General features: G+C 38.0%; 3 protein-coding genes and 1 pseudogene across 3 annotated transcripts; 2 read left to right on the top strand and 2 right to left on the bottom strand.

The window, feature by feature from the left end:
- The first annotated feature begins 3,111 nt into the window (after nt 1-3,111).
- On the top strand, nt 3,112-6,544 carry LOC132640093 (geraniol 8-hydroxylase-like). The gene is made up of 2 exons (XM_060356530.1): nt 3,112-4,170; nt 5,811-6,544. The coding sequence occupies exons 1-2, from the start codon at nt 3,289-3,291 to the stop codon at nt 6,435-6,437; spliced, it is 1,509 nt and encodes a 502-aa protein (XP_060212513.1). The 5' UTR covers nt 3,112-3,288; the 3' UTR covers nt 6,438-6,544.
- Nucleotides 4,346-5,273, bottom strand: LOC132640112 (probable prolyl 4-hydroxylase 10). The gene is made up of 2 exons (XM_060356553.1): nt 4,981-5,273; nt 4,346-4,875 (listed from the first exon to the last, which is right to left on the bottom strand). Exons 1-2 carry the CDS (start codon nt 5,175-5,177, stop codon nt 4,800-4,802), a joined length of 273 nt encoding a protein of 90 aa, XP_060212536.1. The 5' UTR covers nt 5,178-5,273; the 3' UTR covers nt 4,346-4,799.
- Nucleotides 6,545-6,608: 64 nt separating the features above from the next.
- LOC132640104 (solanesyl-diphosphate synthase 1, mitochondrial-like) lies at nt 6,609-7,834 on the bottom strand. Its single transcript, XM_060356542.1, has one exon. The coding sequence runs from the start codon at nt 7,664-7,666 to the stop codon at nt 6,722-6,724; it is 945 nt and encodes a 314-aa protein (XP_060212525.1). The 5' UTR covers nt 7,667-7,834; the 3' UTR covers nt 6,609-6,721.
- Nucleotides 7,835-9,391: 1,557 nt separating this feature from the next.
- Nucleotides 9,392-14,883, top strand: LOC132640085 (geraniol 8-hydroxylase-like; annotated as a pseudogene).
- The last annotated feature ends 7,372 nt before the right edge of the window (nt 14,884-22,255 follow it).

Genomic DNA, 22,255 nt, shown 5'->3' with positions numbered 1-22,255 from the left:
ATCAAAGAAACTATATGTGTTATTTTGGGGAGTATGTAACTTTGCAAACGGGAATTGTGTTTCATCAAAAATCACATGATGGCTTATGATGATTTTCCGAGAAGACAAGTCATAGCATTTATATCCCCGGTGATTAGACGGGTATCCCAAAAAAACACAAGGAGTTGAGCGGGGTTGGAGTTTGTTTATGGTAGTTGAAGGAAATAGATGATAACATAAACACCCAAAAACCCGAAGATGAGAATAGGTCGGGTCCTTTTGATAAAGAATCCGAAGAGGGGATTGATAGTTCAATAGCTTATGAGGAAGAATATTGAGAAGGTAAGTTGCCATTTGCAAAGCATGATGCCAAAATGAGGGGGGTAAAGAAGCATGTGCAAGTAAAGTACGAACAACATTGTTAATCGTACGAATTTTTCTTTCGGCTTTTCCATTTTGAGGAGAAGTGTGAGGACAAGACAAACGGAAAGAAAGACCATGCTTTTTACAAAAATCCCAAAAAGGCCCATTATCAAATTCCCTACCATTATCACATTGGATGTTCTTTATTTCCCGTTCAAATTGAGTTCGGATGAAAATTCTAAAATTTAAGATGGTGAAATAAGCATCGGATTTATTAGACAACGGAAAATTCCATAAAAAATTAGAAAAATCATCCAACAATAAGATATAATATCTATGACCAGAAGAACTCAAAACAGGCGATGTCCAAAGATCAGTATGAACAATATCAAATGGCATAATAGTAGTAGAATTTGAAGAAAGAAAAGGCAAATTAATATGTTTCCCAAGAGGACATGACTGACAAATGCTAGAATCTCCAGTTTTATTACATTCAATAAATTTAGTCTTCCTAAGAGAACTCAAAATATTAGATCCCGGGTGACCCAAACGCTCATGCCATAAGGATGGAGCTAAAGCAGCAAAAGTAGAATGAGAAGAGACATGTGGCTTGGTGATGGGATAGAGCGCGCCTCGACTCTCACATCTCATTAGACACATCCCCGTCTGAAAATCCTTCACAGAAAACCCAAACGGATCAAATTCAATTGAAACAGAGTTATCAGTTGTAAACTTTCTAACTGAGACTAAATTTTTGATAAGGTGAGGGGCATGGAAGACATTTTTAAGAGCTAAGGGAGGATGGGGAGGCTTTAATCGTGTATGACCATAACCACAAATTGGAATAGACTGACCATTACCAATAGTTATACCACGATTATTGCTCAAATTAAAATAAGACGTGAGATTACCTTGCCCGGATGTCATATGAGACGTGGCACCGGTGTCCATGTACCAGTTTGGATCCGGAGGAGTAATACTGAGGGTGTGCATCGCCGCCTCTATATCAGTTGGGGTCGGTCCAGTAGCCGAATAGGCATGCTGCGGTCTAGGCCCAAGAATACCAGGTTGCTGGCGCTGGCCTCGTTTGAAATTAGGCCTGGCCCATGGACCAGCGGGAAATGGGCATGGTGGAATTGCCCACTGCATCCATGGCCAAGGCCACTGCTGTGACGGCCACTGATTTGGGGTTGGCTGCTGGCCACCGTTCCACTTGTTGCTGCCGCCACCTTTGCCCCCACCACCGACGCTACCACCAGAACTCCCTTTGCCGCCGCCACGACCACCGGATGAGGAATGATTTTTCCCAGAATTGCTTCGGTGTTGCTGCCGTTTCCCACCATTATTATTACGGTGGGTTGAATGCTGATCAACATTCTCTTGAGAATCATCCGAATCCCGAGCCACCATGGCAGAAGAGGTGTTCTGAGTCGCCTTCTTCAGTCCGGCTTCTTCAAGAACGAGCATTGATCGGGCTTGATAAAATTGAGGCAAAGGGTCACTTTGACGAATTAATGTGGCCACCCCCTTGTATGACTCGGTGAGGCCCGAAACCAATTGGAGAACTAGCCGACTATTGTCCACCGGAGAGCCGGCGTTCTTAAGTTGATCCGACAACGACTTGAGATGTTGACAGTAGGCAGAGACATTTGGGAAATTCTCCATTTCTGTGTGGGTGAAATCATACTCAAGTGTAACGGCACGGGAGTGTTTGTTATCTTGGAATATATCACGCAACCTATTCCAAGCCTCCATTGTCGTGGTGTCAGGTTCAAGAATTGTGTGTAACAGATCATGAGAGATAGTGGCGTAAATCCACTGAAGAACTGTAGCATCGAGAGTCGACCACAGTTCCTTCTCCTCCTCGGTCTTAGGCGTTTTCTCCTTGCCCGAAGCCGAAGGAATGATATGATCAAGTACCTTATGAGATCTTGCGTGAATTTTGAAAAGCTCCGCCCATGTCGCATATTGAACGTTCTCCATCTCAAGAGTGATGGGAACAAGATTTTTGATATTCGAAACAGCAAGAGCAGGGTGAAAAGAGGACTTTGAGTCACCCATGGAGATGGAGAATTCAGAGAAGAAGATGAAAGAATGCAACAGGAAGAGAAGCGGCTAGGGTGCGAAAAAGTGAAAATCTTTCCCTAGAAATCTGATACCATGAAAGAAGTTATTTCCTTGCCCATTCACAAGCATATCAACAGTGATATATACAAGCTAAGCTACGTAAGGTAAGGCTATCAACTAGGCCCTAATTACCTACAATTAAGAAGCTAAATATACAAAGTACATAAATAGCAAAGATACCCTAAACAAAATATATTGATAGATATTCTAACACTAATATTATTATCATTTCCAGTGTTAGAATTAAATTTCTTTTGTTAGCATTAGTGTTGAGTTAGTCTATAAAATTTATTGATATTGAAAATTCTAAGTTCAAGCTTGAAATAATATGATAAAAGATAAAAATTTAAGAAATATTTATGAATTACATACAAATGAATATTTATATGTATAAAATATTTCTAAAAATTAAATATATAGAATGTCAGGTTAGTTTGGTTCGGTTTGACTTTTTTTAGTTAAAATCAAATCAAATAATTATAATCAGGTTTCTTTTTTCAATACCAAACTAAGTTAAACCAGACTACTAATCGAATTTGTTTCTCGATATATCGATTTGACGCGTTTATCGATTTTTTTTGTACACCATAAATTACAAACTCCATCAATTAAGATATCTAGAGGTCTAGTCTATCCATAAGTACTGTTGGCTATTTTAGGAATAGAGTCAGACGGTTATTGTGATTATCTGAAGCTTATCTCTATTGTTGAGAGCTAGAGCTAAAGCTTATCTAGAGACATGTAAATGTAAATATGGATATATCCACAACTACATCCAGGTATCGATTCCCTAGAAACATGTAACAGGAAGAGACAACAATGGAACTTCCCATCATTCTCTTCTGCATCTCACTAATTTTCTGGTGGTTCATCATCAAACCATATGTCTATTCTAAATCCAGAAAGCTACCACCAGGTCCAACTGGTATCCCAATAGTCGGCTCACTATTAGAACTAGGTTCAAAACCCAACCAATCACTAGCCGAGCTAGCTAAAATCTACGGCCCTCTGATGACTCTAAAACTCGGTTCGGTCACAACCATAATCGCCTCCTCCCCAGAAACAGCCAAAGAAATCCTCCAAAAACACGACAAAACATTCTCAGCGCGCACAGTTCCCCATGTCGTCGCCTCCCAACCAAACCTAGAAGCCACATTAGCATGGGCCCCAGCCGACAACATGTGGAGGAACAAGAGAAAAATATGTAACACGCAGTTGTTCACTAACCAAAGACTCGATTCTCTCCAAGAACTCCGCCACCAAAAGGCTGAACAACTTGTGAGTCATATTAGAAAACTGTGTGAGAGTGGCTCGGCTGTTGATATAGGACACGTGGCGTTTGCGATGACGTTGAATTTAATATCGAACACGATTTTCTCGATTGATATGGTGGACCCGGAATTCGAGACGGCTCAAGAGTTTAAGGATTTGGTCTGGACCATTAATGAGGATGCTGGGAAGCCTAACTTGTCCGATTATTTTCCGGTTCTGAGGTGGCTAGATTTGCAAGGAGTGAAACGTCATATAACGCCAGCGTATTTACGATTGCATGAGATATTTGAACAAGAAATCGAAAAGAGACTAGAATCAAGAAGTAACTCCGGGATGAAAAAGAAAGAGGATTTCTTGGATGTACTTCTTGATGAATGTGAAGATGAAGGGTCCGGGTTTGATCGCAAAACTATCAAGCCTCTTATCCTGGTAAGTTTTTTTTCTTCTCCTCTTGAATTAATGAGTTTTTGTTATCAGTTATCACTACTGTAAATAGTTTTTAGACCATTAGTCACATTTTAACTTTTCTTAATTTCAAGGTTTCATATTCTATATTATAAGGAGGTTGCCTCTAAATATCCTTTGAATGACCCGCCGATGTAAAATTATTTACATTGACGATGTGTATCAAATTTACATTGACGATGTGTATCAAATTAAACTCTTAATTTATATGTACCTGTTTTACATATTGGTAATATGTGTATGGGAAAAGGGCCTGACTTGTCCCTTTACTTTGAGAAATGGTTCATATTTACTTCTCGTTATACTATCAGTCCATTTATATCCCTATCGTTAGAATAGTTGTAATATTTACTCCTATATTTAACCCTTGTCCATTGTGGCCAATGTTGTGGGCCAGGCCTGTCCACTGTGTCCCATTACATTACCACATAAGAGGCCATGTCAGCAATCCCAATTAAATGAGTCTTAAAATTAAAAGACCAAATGATGCCTTCTTCTTCACCATTAAAATGCCTTCTTCTTCTTATTAAAATGCCATTAAAATGCCTGCTTAAAAAACAAATAATGAAATCTTTAAGAGAGATACCAAGAAGTTATGGTAAACATAGGCTCTTGGTTCTAAAGAATTCAACCCACTGATCTTTTTTTCCATCGTCATCATCATCTTGTCTGCACCCAAAACAAAACAAAAAAATTAGCTATCAGATCCCTACACCAATTGCCATAAGAAAAAACAAAAAACAATCAGCAAAATTCAACTCAATTGAATGGTACCTTTGAACAGTGTTGTATGCTATAGAGCTAAGATCATGTGCTTTCTGAGAACCCTTTGAACTACTAGGAATGGAGATAATTCGGAAAGCAAGAAAAATGAGACCCACAAATGACAACAAAATAAATCCACCAAAGATTAGTGTAGAATTTGAGGATTTTCGAGGCCCAACTCGGGAATGTCTCCCTTTAACTGCCATTGCTCCTCAAATCTGTAGTAACAATCAAGAACTGAATTTGCAAATCTTGAATTTTTTGAAGATCTGAATAAGACTTTGATTCAGCAGCCCATGGGACTTGGGATCACAGCTTGTGGGTGTTTTTTAGGTGAAGAAAATGGTGGGGTTTTTTATATTTAGTGGAGAAATGGGTCGGTTTATGGGTGACATGGCCTTTTATGTGGCATAGAATTTCCACCGTGGCATTTATTTAAAAAGCCATTGGCCACGGTGGGCAGGAGGTTAAAAATAAGGACAAATGTTTCAACTATTGTAATGGTAGGGGTATAAATGGACTGATAATATAACGGAAGATAAATATGAACCTTTTTCCAAAGTAGAGGGGTAAATCAAGCCCTTTTCCCTATGTGCATTTAGTTAAAAAAAAGTTTGACAAAGTAGCGTCATGCGACGATATACGTTCTAAAAGTGTAACGAATTAGTAACTTTTACTGTATCTCGTATGTTAACTCATAATAGCAAGTTATTTACCTTATAGCAATTACAAAATTAAACTAGCTAGCTATAGAACAAAAAATAAACTTAGGATTTATATAAGAAGTTAATAATAGGTTTTAGAATTTGAATGTCATGGCACTCATCTGATGATGATAGGATTTATTCATTGCCGGAAGTGACACATCCGCCATAACAACAGAATGGGCAATGGCAGAACTTCTTCGAAAACCTCAAGAACTCAACAAAGTACGACAAGAAATTATTGAACAAATAGGCTCAGAAAGGCTAGTGAAAGAATCGGACATCGACAAACTTCCATACCTTCAAGCAGTTGTAAAAGAAACCTTGAGACTTCATCCAGCAGTTCCATTACTCGTACCACGTAAAGCTTTGAGCGACACAGAAATGTTCGGTTACACCCTGCCCAAAAATAGTCAAGTTTTCGTGAATGTTTGGTCAATGGGAAGAGACCCAAAGTACTGGGAAAAGCCACTAGAGTTTCTGCCTGAAAGATTCATTAAATCTAGTGTGGATTACAAAGGTAGGGATTTTGAGTATATACCGTTTGGCGCGGGCCGGAGAATTTGTCCTGGAATGCCACTTGCTATAAGGATGGTGAATTTAATGTTGGCTTCTATTGTTCAACCATTTAATTGGAAGTTGCCAAAAGGGATGGCACCAGAGAATTTGGACACGGTGGAACAATATGGACTTACCTTGAGGAAGGCTATTCCTCTTGTTGCCATTCCTAGTATGGAAGAAAATTACAAGGTCATGTTTTAAGTCTCTCTCTATCTATCTATGTAAAATATGGATGATATGTACATGTCCTTAACATTTTGATTTTATGGCTACTCATTAGTTAAGAAGGGGGAAATATCATTTGCTTATTAATCTTGTCAAAGATTTTCCGCTGTAACTTGATTTTGTCTTTCTTTTATGAAATTTTATCAGGCTCTTTTCGGAACATGAATGAGTCTGCATTTGACTTAATTTGATGTTGAAAATAAAATTTTCGTACACAAATCAAATGTGTGGCTGCACCTGAAAGATTCCCTTTATTCCCCCTATTTTGTTCTTGTGATGACTCTGTGAGTAAGTTCTACAAGCGCCCGTCTTGATCTCTGCACTTTCTCGTCATCGCTCTCTGGGAGAAAGTCAATTGCCACTGAGGCAAGGCTAGCATGCTTTCTTGCAAGTTCTCTTGTTCTCTGTATCCCTCTGCTCTTCCCGAGGTAGTCGAGAGCGATCTCCACATTGACAGGATCATCAAAGCCTCGGTCCACCAGCGTATGCAGTTGAGGAAATTCCTCCATGGCATGCAATATTGGAGCAGTTATAATCCCATGAGGAATATCAGACAATGAACCCTTGCCAAGGGTTGCAGATGTGCCCGTGAAATCAAGAACATCATCTATTAATTGAAATGCCAATCCCAAATTTTTTCCATAGTCAAAAGCCAACATGGAGACTTGAGCAGTATGCCCAGCAAGTAGTGCGGTCGATTGGCAGCTATTTGAAATCAATGATCCGGTCTTGTAATATGTTTTCTGCATATAATACTCCATGCGACAGCATTCATCAGAAGACGTCGTAATCTGCATTGTCTCTCCAGTAACAAGCTGTTCCAAAGTAGTTGCCATAAGGGATACAACCTCTGTGTTGTTCAAAGAGGCAAGTGCGACACATGCTCGGGAAAGTAGAAAGTCTCCAGCTAGTACAGCTTGCTTATTTCCCATCACAAAGTTTAAAGAACCTATCGCGCGTCTTGTGTCAGCATCATCCAGTACATCATCATGAAGTAGGCTGGCAACATGGTACATCTCAGTGATCTCAGCTATACACTGCTGCCTTGTACGCAAATCTCTGGACAAAGAATCAACATCCATTGGTACGTTCAATGCAGTTGCCATCAATAACAGAATTGTTGGTCGAAACCTCTTTCCTTCTACTCCCATTTTGAAGAAATACTCAGTAGTTGAAGCCAGCTTTGGGACCTCAGCAACTACCATTGATCTCAGCCTGTTTGTCACAAGGGATAACTCATCTGCAACAAGGGAAAATGGATCCACTTGCTCCTCTGCTACAGCAGTGCTTTGACGATGAATTTGTTGCCTAAGAGCATTAGAAACCCATGAATGAATAATTTGTGAGGCAAAGTGATTGGACTGTTGTAATTGCTGCTGGGGACGTAAGGAAAATAGCCATCGACATCTACTGAAGTGGTTTCTTGAAATATGAAATAAACTTATCGTTTTTATTTTCTATGTATGTATAATTTGTGTGTGTTGAGTATATATTTCGATAGACTAGAAAAGAAAGAGGAGAAATGCCAAAGTATAGGACAAGATTTTTAAGGACGAGGCTCATCTCCAGTACATGATCGTTCAGTTGGCCCAATGCATATTTAAGGGGCTTCTTGAGTTAAATAAATGATAGCACTTAGATCTAGAAATAGACAGATGTCACAAAATTAAATATGCACTGGACCAACTGGAGGGATGGTGATTCATGCATTGGAGATGAGCGTCGTCCGATTTTTAACGGACTTTACATGTGCAATGACGCGGAATAGGAGCCATAATATTGAAATCCCTAATTTGTCCTTAAAGTTAGATTTACTTCATTTAATATTTTGGTGGATAAAGGTGAGAGGACGGTGAGCTCTGATGAGGTTTTAATGGAGTTTTGGTGGCTGAAGATGGTCGAATAGTGGAGGAGATGAGGTGTTTTCTGTTGGCTTATTGGATCAGAGTATATTATTCACACTACAAGGTGTAATTAAAATGTCTCATATTGATTGAGAGAATATATTTGCCCCGTAATATGATTTTCGACGATTCTCAAATAAACTTATAGTGTTGAATTAGACCTAAAGAATTGATTTCCTTACAAGAACACTAGTCATAATCATTCAGAATAAATTATAGAAGAACTAAACTTAGGTTCTAAACTTTCCAAATTACACTTACCCTGGATTTTTCGTAACTGATAATTGAACTCATTAAATTCATGTCTAATAATTTCTAAGAATTTTACTATTTTTTGACTTCGAGTCTTCAATTTGAGAACTTCAAACTTTGATGGCCACAGCTTTAAGGATAACACAACTCAACAAGAAGTGATCAACCCCTGTTCTCAAGATCAAAACTAAACTACTGTTTTCTCTCTGATTTGTAGTCACGCAGTGAGCAGAAAATGAACTATATATGATTTCCTTTACTAAAGAAAAGCTTGTCAATGTAGTTCTAATCTGGAGGTCTATTGGATGTAGGCAAATAATTTAGTATCAAGTTATTTATTTTACAGCTCTTCACCTATTAGAACATAAAGCAAGTAATAAATTTCATGCGCAAAAGAGTTCGGTTTTTGTGATTAAACACAATGAATTGAGGAAATTGGCCACAACACTAGAGAAGGAAAGCGAAGAAGACGGACCTATAACGACATTGACAATTTACCCTAATATTTACAAACCTTTTGATAGAAAATTTTGTAGTGGGACGGCATAATCTAACTTTACGTGACGAAATTCTTATGTTTGCTAATTCTTTTTTTTTAGCAGCGTAGTGCACTAAGCTCTCGCTATGCGTGGGGTCTAGAAAAAAACTGGGCCACAAGGGTGCCCTTTTTGATTTTCAAAAGTTATATGGGACCAATATTCTAGATGTTTTATGACTATTACTAAAGTGATACGCTAGATGTTGATGACTACAGGGTCGGTTTTCTTTCAATGGGATAGACTTGTGAAGAAGTAAGCTTATCACAAAAAGGACCAAAACACATATTTAAGAGATATCTACACAATAACACAATTCCCATCTTTGTAATCTATTACCTAGACAAGAATTGAAGAGAGAATAATGGAACTTCCTATCCTTCTCTTCTGCATCTCACTAATTTTTTGCTGGTTCATCATCAAACCATTTCTCTATTCTAAATCCAGCAGAAAGCTACCACCTGGTCCTACTGGCCTCCCAATAATCGGCTCACTCCTCGAGCTAAGTCCAAGACCCAACCGATCACTAGCCGAGCTAGCTAAAATCTACGGCCCTCTCATGACTCTAAAACTCGGTTCGGTCACAACCATAATCGCCTCCTCCCCAGAAACAGCCAAAGAATCCTCCAAATACACGACAAAACATTCTCAGCGCGCATGGTTTCTGATGCAGTCGCCTCCCAACTGAACGTGGAAGCCACGTTGGCATGGGTTCCGCCCGACAACATGTGGAGGAACAAGAGAAAAATATGTAACAAGCAGTTGTTCACTAGCCAAAGGCTTGATACGCTTCAAGAACTACGTCACCAAAAGGTTGAATGTCTAGTGAACCATATAAGGAAATTACAGTGCGATAATAATAATAAGAGTTCACCTGTTGACATAGGACGTGTTGCATTCGCGACGACATTGAATTTAATGTCACGCACTATTTTCTCGATTGTTATTGTGGACCCGCAATTCGAGAAGGCTCAAGAGTTTAAGGATTTGGTGTGGAGGATTATGGAGTATAGTGGGAAGCCTAACTTGTCTGATTATTTTCCGGTTCTAAAGTGGCTAGATTTGCAAGGAGTGAAAAGTCATATAAGGCCAGCGTATTTAAGGTTGCATGAGATATTTGAACAACTTATTGAGAAGAGAATAGAAGCTAGAGCTACAGGGTTGAAGAAGAAAGGGGATTTCTTGGATGTACTTCTTGATCAATGTGAAGATGATGAGTCCGGATTTGATCGCAAAACTATCAAGCCGCTTATCCTGGTACGTGTTTTTGTCCCTCTTTTAATTTGCTTTTTGGTTTTGACTTATATTCAAGTTAAAATTGTCACGACCCAACCCCGTAGGCTGTAACTAGCGCCCGATCTGGGCAACCAAACACATCTATCAAACTCTATCTCAAATTATATCAAACACATTCAAGTATATAACAGAAGCCGACAAGGCTGTGTTTCAAATTTATATAATTTCCAGAAAAATTTCGGCAGAGTTTCCTTTGTTTTACGGACTATCCCAAAATAACCTTGCGCACAGAAGTACCAACAAAGGCCACACAGGGCCAACAAAACAACATGTAAACATATGCGGACTGGCCGCCGCGGCGAATGGGATCGCCCAAACACAACATATACACACGCATCCGAACAGAAAGGCCCTAACCCACAAACATGTCCACAGACCTCTAAACAGACCGACAGAATCATATGACGGGACAAGGCCCCGCCGTACCCATGAACGAATATATACAAATGCACTAATAAATATATATACCAAAAGTATAAGCTCCGGAAAGAGAGGAGCACTCCGAATAGCAGAAAGGGTGTCCTAAACAGGTGGATCACCAGGCTGTGCGTCTGTACCTGCGGGCATGAAACGCAGCCCCCGGAGAAGGGGGTCAGTACGAAATATGTACTGAGTATGCAAAGCAGAAGGTACAGAAATAAATCTGAATAATAATCGCATCAGATATATAGAAAATAATACATATAAAAAAAAAATATCAAAATGTTTATTTCCCAAGTATAAATTATGCATAGGGCACTGGAAAATGTGGTCGCCCGCCTGTCGATGGCGCCACAACACAGCATAACACCAGAAAGTTTCAAATCTCCGAATCCCCGTCACACATCACAACACAGCATAACGCCAAACACAGCATAACGCCAAACATAAGTGGAACCCGGCCCTCGAGCGAGGAGCACGGTGAACCATAATCACAGCATAACACCGGAATGTATCACAAAGCGCACGACAACAGAACCGGCCCGGGAACCGGCGAACGATAACATAGTAGGCACGAGCGGAGTAGTGAGGAATCATATGCATAAAATCATTATTATAAATCCGAAGGATAAGTAAAATAGTCATATTCGAAATCGGAATAATAATTATCACTTTTTGATTCAAAGTTGTCGAATTTACATAAAGGGCGTCGCGGGACCCACGGACGAGTATAGACCCGAACTGAGCCCGCCTATGAAAAACATACCCATTATACATCAAGCAAACTCCTATAAAAATTATTGGAGCGATCCGAGCCTCTATGCGAAAAATATGGCATTCCGAGATTACAAAATTCCCTAAAGTGAACATTTTCTATGCGAAGTTCGGAAAGCGATTACTTCAAATACATCATGGTTCATATTTCATAAAAACATACATAAGAGTGCCAAAGAATATATATATGGATCATAACATGCTCGGATCTCGAATTTGGAATTCCCTTAAAGCTCTAATCTAGCCTATGTGAAACTAAGGCATGCCAAAAGAAGGAAGGTTGCTTTACATACCTCGTACGCACCCCAAGATCGCCAATCTAAAGTCAATCCCAACCTACGCCTCGGGCTCCCCAAGGTCTACAAATACGCCAACGAATACCAAACATTAGCTAAGGGGACTTAAACCATTCATTCAAACTATTCATTAAATTCTACAGAAAATTCGGCAGCATTTCCCCTGTAAATAGGCTACCCCGAGAATTTGATTCGGCCATATCAACCAAAAACAACAACAACAACCAACCTAACAACATCAACAACCAATTCGAAAAGCAAAATAATAATGGTAGCTCTCCTTTACGCCATTCGACAACTTCCCAATTATTCAATTCTATGGCTTACTTTAAAGCCACAATATCGTTCGTACATTTGATTATTAACCCAAACCCATACTAACAACATTCAAGAACATTCTAAACAATTCACATAATAATTCCAACAACCCAAAAAAAAAAAAAATCCATTTTGGGCCGAAAACAGTCCCTAGCCGAGCAGCCCTCTTTTCATTTTTCCTCATTTTCAAGTCATGTTTTGCGTCACAATCCACAATATAACGATGTCATTTTCATAAAATATACAATTCATGTCAAATGCACGACCAGCCTCAAAACAGCCCGCAACAATTCACCATATCACTTTGGGACATTAAACTTTCATTTCTAAACTAGAAGTCATCACAACAACCATTAAAACGCTAAGCGACATTAGTGTGTTCTTTGGCATATAGCATGACCCATATTCATCTATCACTACACATATACATATATTGATGATTCTTAGCCATCCTACACACTACAACAATTTAACATGCTACAAGGAATTTATTCAACAACCCAATCACAATACCCATTTACACGGCTAGCACACCCATCACACAACCCACTTCCAATCATACTATATTTCATGATTTCCAACCATTATAAGATACTACAACATGAATATAACCTTCATAACACAAAAACATAATGAATGCTTACCTTTCTTCTTCAACTTTCCAATAGCCTAGGGTTTCCAAAAGATGAAAATAATGGGTTGATCGCTCCAACGATGCTTCCACGCTACTTAGGGACCTCAATATAGTGGGTTTACATCAATGGAATAATTTTAGAGGAGCTAAAAAGAGGGGATGATTTATTTTTTTTTGCCTTCTTAGCCGTGAGCTTCAATGGAGGGAGTTTCTTTCTTTTTTTTTTTTTTTTGTTCAAGCTTTTGAAATGTTGGATATGATGACTATGGTCATGTTGCTAATATAATATATGCATTGTCTAGGCCCTACACGTGCCCTTCTAAGGTTGCATGCATTTGATGCCTTCACTTTTGTTTTTCTGAAACTTGCTTTGCAAAGTGTAAGATGAAATGTTCATCCACTTTTCATTTAACTATACATATATTGTTCCCAATTTCCCTACACGTGCTTTTCCCCATGTTGACCCACTAACTTAGCTTTATTTCATTATTATATTTATTTATCATAATTTTTAATAACTTTTTTTTTTTGAAGAATGATCGGGTGGGGCCCACCAAACCTAATTAAGCTAATTAATTTTTAATTAATCACTAAGTATTGTCTAATAATCTAATCACAATTAATTAATTCTTAATTTCCAATAATAATATTTTTACCCTAAATACAATTTATAAACAATTTATGTTCTAATTGAAAATTAAAATTTCTATTTCGTATCCGGGAAAGGTTCCGTCTTTATCTCACGTCGATTCTTTTGCGAATAGCTCGACGTATAAAAATACGGGGTATAACAAAAATCTCTTTTTATTATTCAAGCGAAAAAGAAACTGTTTATTTGGGTGCATGTGGGAGGCAAGTATTACCATATTAAAGATTAAATTCCTTATAAGCAAATTCATATACACTTCATATTGGTTTAAATTACATGAGTGACATTTTGTAAGTATTTTTCACATTGTTAGTGTAGTTTAATCTGTAAGTGTAGTTTAACCTGTAATGGTAAGTAAGTTATAATTTGTCTCAATTTATTAGTTAACGTTTGTCATAAAAATTTATCAGTAATTATCGTAGAAGGGACATGATCTAATGTGTACATCTTTTAGACCATCTAACAACTATAACTTAATTAAACTCGGGATTTATATGAAGTAGCTAGGAGGTTCTTATTGCATGTGTGTGCCATTGACATCTGATGACAGGATTTATTCATTGCCGGAAGTGATACATCCGCTGCAACAACAGAATGGGCAATGGCAGAACTTCTTCGAAAACCTGAAGAACTAAACAAAGTGCGACAAGAAATAATTCAACAAATAGGCACAGAAAGGCCAGTGAAAGAAACGGACATCGACAAACTCCCATATCTTCAAGCAGTTGTAAAAGAAACCTTGAGACTTCATCCAGCAGTTCCATTACTCTTACCACGCAAAGCTTTAAACGACACAGAAATGTTCGGTTACACCGTGCCCAAAAATAGTCAAGTTTTCGTGAATGCTTGGGCCATTGGAAGAAACCCGAAGTATTGGGAAAAGCCACTAGAGTTTATGCCTGAAAGATTCGTTAAATCCAGTGTGGATTACAAAGGCAGGAAGTTTGAGTATATACCGTTTGGCGCGGGGCGGAGAATTTGTCCAGGGATGCCACTAGCTATAAGGATGGTGAATTTGATGTTAGCTTCTATTATTCATCCATTTAATTGGAAGTTACCAAAAGGATGGAACCAGAGAATTTGGATATGGAGGAACAGTTTGGAGTTACCTTGAGGAAGGTTGTTCCTCTTGTTGCCATTCCTAGCATGGAAGAAAATAAGATTATATTTTAAGTACTATATGTTTTATCTTAATGGGATTGTCGTTATATTAGCTATGTATGAGATCGTGAATTGCGATGGTGAGAACTGAGAAGCCACTATATTTATGTAAGACATGGGTGATATGTAAGTGTTGAAAAATCAACCATTAAGTTAATACAGTAATAACGAACTTCAGCATCTTGGATCAACATTTTGATTTTTATGGCTACTCATTTGTTAAGACGGGGCAAATATCATTTGCTTAATCTTGTCAAAGATTTCCATTACTTGGTTTTGTCTTTAAGAAAAAAATAAAGATTCTCTCAAAATTTTAGGGAATAGAACACCAATGTCCACTACACACAAAATAATTATCCTTCCATGCCTACCTTACTTTTGTTGGAAAGAAACAAGCAATAACCAAATTGCACGACGAGGTAACAGTGGAAGAAATACCCAAGTCGAAACTTTCCACACTATTTGAACCAAGAGAAGACAATAAACACTAGCACAAACGGAAATCCGGGCAGCAGCTATACCAACAATAAAATAGCAAAGCAAGTAAAAATAAATCGAATGGAAGAGACACCAAATTTACGTGGTAAAACCCCTTCAAGGTGAAGAGGAAACATCCACAGTACCTCCGGCCCACAAAAGCTCCACTATAATCAACAAGAGTTACAATATTGTTCTCCAAATGGCTACAATAAAAAATCCAAGCACGGAGCAACAATACATAAAAGATAGCACCAAAACTAGTGAAGAAATGAGAGAAATCACCCCAAAAAAGGAGCTACTGTTCGTAGTCGAAAACTGGATCTACAGAACACAAAATACGATCTTCACCGTTGAAATCGCAGAACCAGATGTGGAGAACCCCCAGTTAAAATTTCAGCACCATCCAACGGTTAACGAATCCGAAAACGCAATTTAAAGTGGACTGCTGTAGTAGAAAATTTCTGGACGAAAATCTGCTTTCTCTCTCACTTTTTTCTCGGTTGCTATGAATTCACTCTTTTATTGTCAAAATAAGATCTAAATTGGTCCTATATATAGAGGAAATTTTGGGTAAAATTGGCCTCGTCCAAATTGGATTGGGTTTTATTAATCCAACTCCACATAGAAAGGAAAACCCAAAAACCTAACAATTCTCCCCCACCTCACTATGTGGAGGAAACCGTTATCCTGGCGATTAAGCAACACTCTAAATCTAGACTCGCAGCCAAGCCTAGGACAACCTGAATAAATGACATCTTCATAAATGGAGAAACGATTTCATTAAAATCAACTCCCTTCTTCTGATTAAAGCCCTTGACGACCAATCTAGCCTTGTACCGTGGAACTGGGTTACCATCTTCATGTTTCAATCTAAAAATCCACCTGTGTTTTAAAGCTTTTCTATCTCTAGAAAGCTTAACCAGATCAAATGTATGATTATCATACAAGGATTTAATCTCATTTTGTATAGCATCAAACCACCTGTCTTTTTCTTCACTCTCCATGACCTCATCAAAACTTTCAGGTTCTCCCCCATCAGTTAAGAGTGCAAACTCATTGGGAGAATAACGAGATGAAGGTACTTCCTCTCTAATAGATCTTCTGAGAGAACTTTTTGGAACATCAATAGCAACTGGTTGCTGGACAACCACATCATCTTCCACTGGAGCATCAACAACATCACGCTGGTCATTCTGAACATGATCACTATCTTCATTATCAACTTGATCTTCATTATTTTGAAGATTTTCTTCAGGTGAAATAGTCACAGGAACTGGATCAACATCAACTAAGCTTTCATTTCTCTGGCTTTGTCAAAATCTTCAATTGTCGGGTCTTCAAAGAACACAACATCACGGCTTCTAACAAGTTTCTTCTCAACTGGATCATAGAAATGATAGCCAAATTCGTCTTGACCATATCCAATGAAGATACACTGCCTAGTTTTAACTTCCAGCTTTGACCTCTCATTCTTAGGAACATGCACAAAGGCCTTACACCTAAAGACTCTCAGATGAGCATAAGAGACATCCTTACCAATCCAAACTCTATCAGGGACATCACCATCCAAAGTAACAGTAGGAGATAAATTGATAACATAAGCAGCAGTATTAAGTGCTTCTGCCTAAAATGAATCTAGCAACCTAGCATCTGAAAGCAAACATCTAACCCTCTCAACTAGAGTTCTGTTCATCCTTTCTGCTAAACCATTTAACTGAGAAGTCTTTGGAGGAGTTTTCTGATGCCAAATAAACCACTATCAAAGGGACCAACGTATTCACCACCATTGTCTGAGCGGATGCATTTTAGTTTCTTCTCTGACTGTCTCTCAGCCAAGGCCTGAAAAGTCTTGAACACATCAAGTACTTGATCCTTGGACTTCAAAGGAAATACCCATAGTTTGCGAGAATGATCATCAATAAAAGTCATAAAGTAAAGTGCACCACCACGAGAACTTACTTTAAAAGAACCACACAAATCAGAATGTACCAACTCCAGCAAATCCAGCTTTCTTGAAGGTGAATGACTCTGAAAAGAAACTCTTTTCTGTTTCCTGGCTAAGCAATGAACACATCTCTTTAACTGTGCTTGTTTCACTCCAGAAAGCAAATTCTTCTTAGCTAAATTATCAATCCCCTTCTCGCTCATATGACTCAACCTTCTATGCTATTACTTTGATGAAGTATCATTCTCCACCAAATTTACTGAGTCTCTACAAATGGAGCCCTGAAATAAGTACAAGTCAGATATCTTGTTACCTCGAGCCACAATCATTGAACCTTTAAGAAGCTTCCACTGGCCACCACCAATGGTTTGATCATAACCATCATCATCAAGCTTTCCTACAGAAATTAATGAATATCTGGAGCATGCTTGACATTGTTAAGAACCAACCTCGAACCGTTCTTACTTTTCAAGCAAACTGTGCCAATGCCATGTACCTCAACCTCACTATTATTGCCCATTCGTAACATTTCAAAATTACCAGGAGTATAAGAAGAAAATAATTCTTTCTTTGGCGTGACATGAGAAGTGGCACCTGAATCCACAAACCAGGTAGACTCATCACAAATAAGATTGATATCATTTTTACCACAAGCAACAAGAAGATCATTTTCAGCAACACGATTTTCATTATCGCCTTCTTTCTTTTGCTTTTTTGGTCTCTCTTAAACTTGTAGCAATGTTTCTTAATGTTCCCTTTCAAGTGACAATAGTCACATGTAAGATTATTGTACCTGGATGATCTTGACTTGCTTCTACTTTTGTCGCTGTCATTCTGACCTCTGAAGTTACTTCTCCCCCTATCTTCAGTAACCAAAACATCGGAGTGTGAAGTTGAAGAAGACGAAGCTTGAGATCTTCTTCTCATCTCTTCATTCAAAACATCACTCTTAGCATATTCCATAGTTACACCATCACTGGGAGCAGAATTAGTCAAACAAACTAGAAGAGTTTCCCAAGAGTCTGGCAGAGTATTAAGAAGCCAAAGTCCCTGTATTACTTCATCAAACTTGAAACCCATTCCAGACAGTTGATCAAGAACACCCATTCCATAGTTACACCATCACTGGGAGCAGAATTAGTCAAAGAAACCCGAAGAGTTTCCCAAGAGTCTTGCAGAGTATTAAGAAGCCAAAGTCCCTGTATTTCTTCATCAAACTTGACACTCATTCCAGGCAGTTGATCAAGAACACCCTGAAAATCATTGATATGATCAGAAATAGGGTTGCCTTCTTTGTATCTAATATTCATCAATTGTTTCAGTAGGAACAACTTATTATTGCCAGTTTTCGAAGCATAAAGTGTCTCGAGCTTTTCCCACAAGCTTTTAGCATTTGCCTCATTTACAATATGATTTCGAATATTATCTTCAACCCATTGCCTGATATAGCCACAAACCTGTAAGTGATCAAATTCCCACTCTTCATCTTTAATAGACTCGGGTTTCTTAGAAGCAAATACAGGTAAATGCAATTTCTTTACAAATAGAAGATCTTTCATCTTGCTTTTCCAAATATGGTAATTACTGCCATTTAAACAAACCATCTTGCTCATATTTGCCTCCATCATTCAAATAGACAATCAACATAACCAAATACAACCACAAGCTCTGATACCACTTTATTGGGCAGAAACAAACAATAACCAAATTGCACGACATGGTAACAACGGAAGAAATACCCAAGTCGAAACTTCCCACACTATTTGAACCAAGACAAGAAAATAAACACTAGCACAAACCGAAATCCATGCAGCAACTATACCAACAATAAAATAGCAAAGCAAGCAAAAATAAATAGAAATAAAGAGACCAAATTTACGTGGTAAAACTCCTTCAAGGTGAAAAGGAAACATCTACGGGACCTCCAGCCCACAGAAGCTCCACTATAATCAACAAGAGTTAAAATATTGTTCTCCAAATGGCTACAATAACAAATCCAAGCACGGAGCAACAATACATAAAAGATAGCATCAAAACTAGTAAAGAAGGGAGAGAAATCACCCCCAAAAACGAGCTACTGTTCGTACTCGAAAAATGGATCTACCGAACACAAAATCCGATCTCCACCGTTGAAATCGACGAACCAGATGTGGAGAACCCCCAGTTCAAATGTCCGCACGATCCAACGGTTAACGAATCGGAAAACGCAATTTAAAGTGGACTGCTGTAGCAGAAAATTTCTGGACGAAAATCTGTTTTCTCTCTCACGTTTTTCTCTCTATATGAATGCTATGAATTCACTCTTGTGTTGTCAAAATAAGACCTAAATTGATCCTATATATAGAGGAAATTTTGGACAAAATTGGCCTCGTCCAAATTGGATTGGGTTTTATTAATCCAATTCTACATAGAAAGGGAAAACCCAAAAACCTAACAGTTGTTGGGATAAAACGGTCCAAAGATACTCTCAACATGATGTGATATTGTCCGCTTTGGGCCAAGCCCGCACGGTTTTCTCCAAAAGGCCTCATTAAGAGCCCGTTTGGATTGACTTATAAGTTGCTTATAAGCTGTTTTCAGCTTTTTTAAGTGTTTGGCTGACCAGCTTAAAGTCATTTTGTGCTTAAAATAAGCCCAAAAAATTAATTGGGTCTGTTTGACTTAACTTATCTAAAGCAGCTTATAAGCTGAAAACAGCTTATAAGCCAAAAAAAATAAGTTGGGCTACCCAACTTATTTTTTTTTTGGCTTATAAGCTGTTTTTTTTAAGCCCATCCAAACAGGCTCTAAGAGTATCCAACTCCTTATAAGTAGCTCCTTTTTATTTTCAGCTACCAATGTGGTACTTTGTTCGCATACCCAAGAATCTACCCCTCGAACTAAGTTCCAAGCAGCTCATTATCATACCACGGGTCAGAGATTCAACATGTCTGTGTGCCACCTACATTGTCAGAGTATTTACGGTCACCAAAGCCCAAGGTTGTGTATGCTTCTTCAAATCTACGGGTAAAGGTGCAAACCGACCCATAGACGGGAAAAAGCACCAAGCCGGGCCCCACGCCACACCCCGCCATCTTCATAATTATCCCGCCAAACCATTGGCTCTGATACCAGTTGTTGGGATAAAACGACCCAAAGATACTCTCAACATGATGTGATATTGTCCGCTTGGGGCAAACCCGCATGGTTTTCTCTAAAAGGCCTCACATCATTAAGAGTATCCAACTCCTTATAAATAACTCCCTTTTCTTTTCAGCTATCAATGTGGTACTTTATTCGCACATCCAACAATCTCCCCCTCGAACTAAGTTTCACGTGGCTCATTATCATACCATGAGTCAGAGATTCAACATGTCTGTGTGTCACCCACACTGTCAGAGTATTTACAGTCACCGAAGCCCAAAGGCTGTGAATGCGTCTTCAATGCTACGAGTAAGGGTTGTAAATCAGCCCATAATAGGCAAAGGCGCTAAGCCGGGCCCCACGCCACACTCCGCCATCTTCATACTCGTCCCTCTAAACCATTGGCTTTGATACCAGTTGTTGCGATACGATGTGATATTGTCCGCTTTGGACCAAGCCCGCACGGTTTTCCCAAAAGGCCTCACATCATTAAGAGTACCCAACTCCTTATAAGTAGCTCCTTTTTATTTTCAGCTATCAATGTGGTACTTTGTTCGCACACCCAACAACTTTCATACCCCCAAAACTACTTACCCTTTCTACCCATTATAGCTTTTGTAAGTAATTGTCTCTTTTTTCTATTTTCTTTTTTATTTCTCTATTTATTATCTTTTTTTCTTCTTTTCTCCTTTTATTATTTTTTTCCTTTTTTCTCCGCTTTTGTTCATAATTTTTTTCAAATTATATTATACTTTATTTTCTTTTTTCACCATAATCTAATTCCAAATTTAATTTTAGCTCCTTTCTTTTTATTTCTTTATTTCTTGTTCCTTTTTTATTTCATTTAATTTTTTTTACTTTTTTCTACATAATCTAATTTCATTCACTTGAGTTCATTTTTCTTTTATTTCTTTTCTTTTCTCCATAAATTAATATCATTCACTTTTTTTGCTTTATTTATTTTTTAATTTCTGGTGATTTTCATTCACTTTTTTCTTCTTTTTTTATTTTTTTTAAGATTATTTTTTTAATTTTTGTTTTATAGTCTAATTCTATACACCTTTTGGCTCCTTTATTTTGTTCTTTTTTTCGTTTTTTTATGTCAATAAAAGAGAGATTCGATATAGTACGTTTATTTATTATTATTTTTTTTTCTATATCTCAAAAACGACTTATTCTAGCATATAGTACCAAATCAATGCCAGTCGAAGTATACTGTTACAGTATACTATGATACTCATATGATATATATCCATATCCAGATTGCGAATTTATTTCTTTACGAACGCCCTTCAGTCCTCTATAATACCCATGTGGTACGTGTCGTACACTGACATGGTATCATAGAGGACTGAGGAGTATTTTTTAAGGAATAAATTCATGATCTAGATACTCTATCAGTATAGATATATACTATGTGGGTATCATATACGACAGATTTATCCATTACTCAGTCCTCTATGATGTCCACATTGTATCATAAACTGATAGTGTATCATAGACGATAGATTTATTCTAACATTACTCGGTCCTGTATGATGCCTACATGGTACATTTCATATACTAACAGAGTATTACAGAGATATAGTTCATTCTTCAAGAAAAACACTCAAATCCTGTATGATACTCATATGATATATATGATATACTGACAATGTATCATAGAGAATTGGCCCGTTTTTTGAAGAAAACAAAACTCAATCCTTTATGATACCCATATGCTATATGACATATATTGATAAGGTATCATAGAGGGATGATTCATTCCTTCAATAAAAACACAGTGACGATTCATTCCTTCATGAAAAACACAACTCAATCCTCTATGATACCTACGTCGTATGTATCGTATACTAACAGGATATCATGAATGACTGAAACCACATGACAAAACATATACTGACAAGATATCATAGAGGACTGGTTCAATCCTTCAAAAAAGAGCTTAGTCATCAATGATACCAACTTGGTATATACCATATACTGACATGGTATTATAGACGACA

This window comes from Lycium barbarum, chromosome 1, assembly GCF_019175385.1.
Source record: "Lycium barbarum isolate Lr01 chromosome 1, ASM1917538v2, whole genome shotgun sequence".
Lineage (NCBI taxonomy): Eukaryota > Viridiplantae > Streptophyta > Magnoliopsida > Solanales > Solanaceae > Lycium > Lycium barbarum.
This window is presented reverse-complemented; position numbering and strand designations above follow the sequence as displayed.

Excerpts from the sequence above, each read along its gene's own strand:
- LOC132640104 (XM_060356542.1), bottom strand. The coding sequence starts at position 7,666 with ATGGTAGTTGCTGAGGTCCCAAAGCTGGCTTCAACTACTGAGTATTTC.
- LOC132640093 (XM_060356530.1), top strand. The coding sequence starts at position 3,289 with ATGGAACTTCCCATCATTCTCTTCTGCATCTCACTAATTTTCTGGTGG. Across the intron at positions 4,171-5,810 it reads CTATCAAGCCTCTTATCCTG|GATTTATTCATTGCCGGAAG; the intron begins GTAAGTTTTTTT and ends TGATGATGATAG.
- LOC132640112 (XM_060356553.1), bottom strand. The coding sequence starts at position 5,177 with ATGGCAGTTAAAGGGAGACATTCCCGAGTTGGGCCTCGAAAATCCTCA. Across the intron at positions 4,876-4,980 it reads GCATACAACACTGTTCAAAG|ACAAGATGATGATGACGATG; the intron begins GTACCATTCAAT and ends TTTTGGGTGCAG.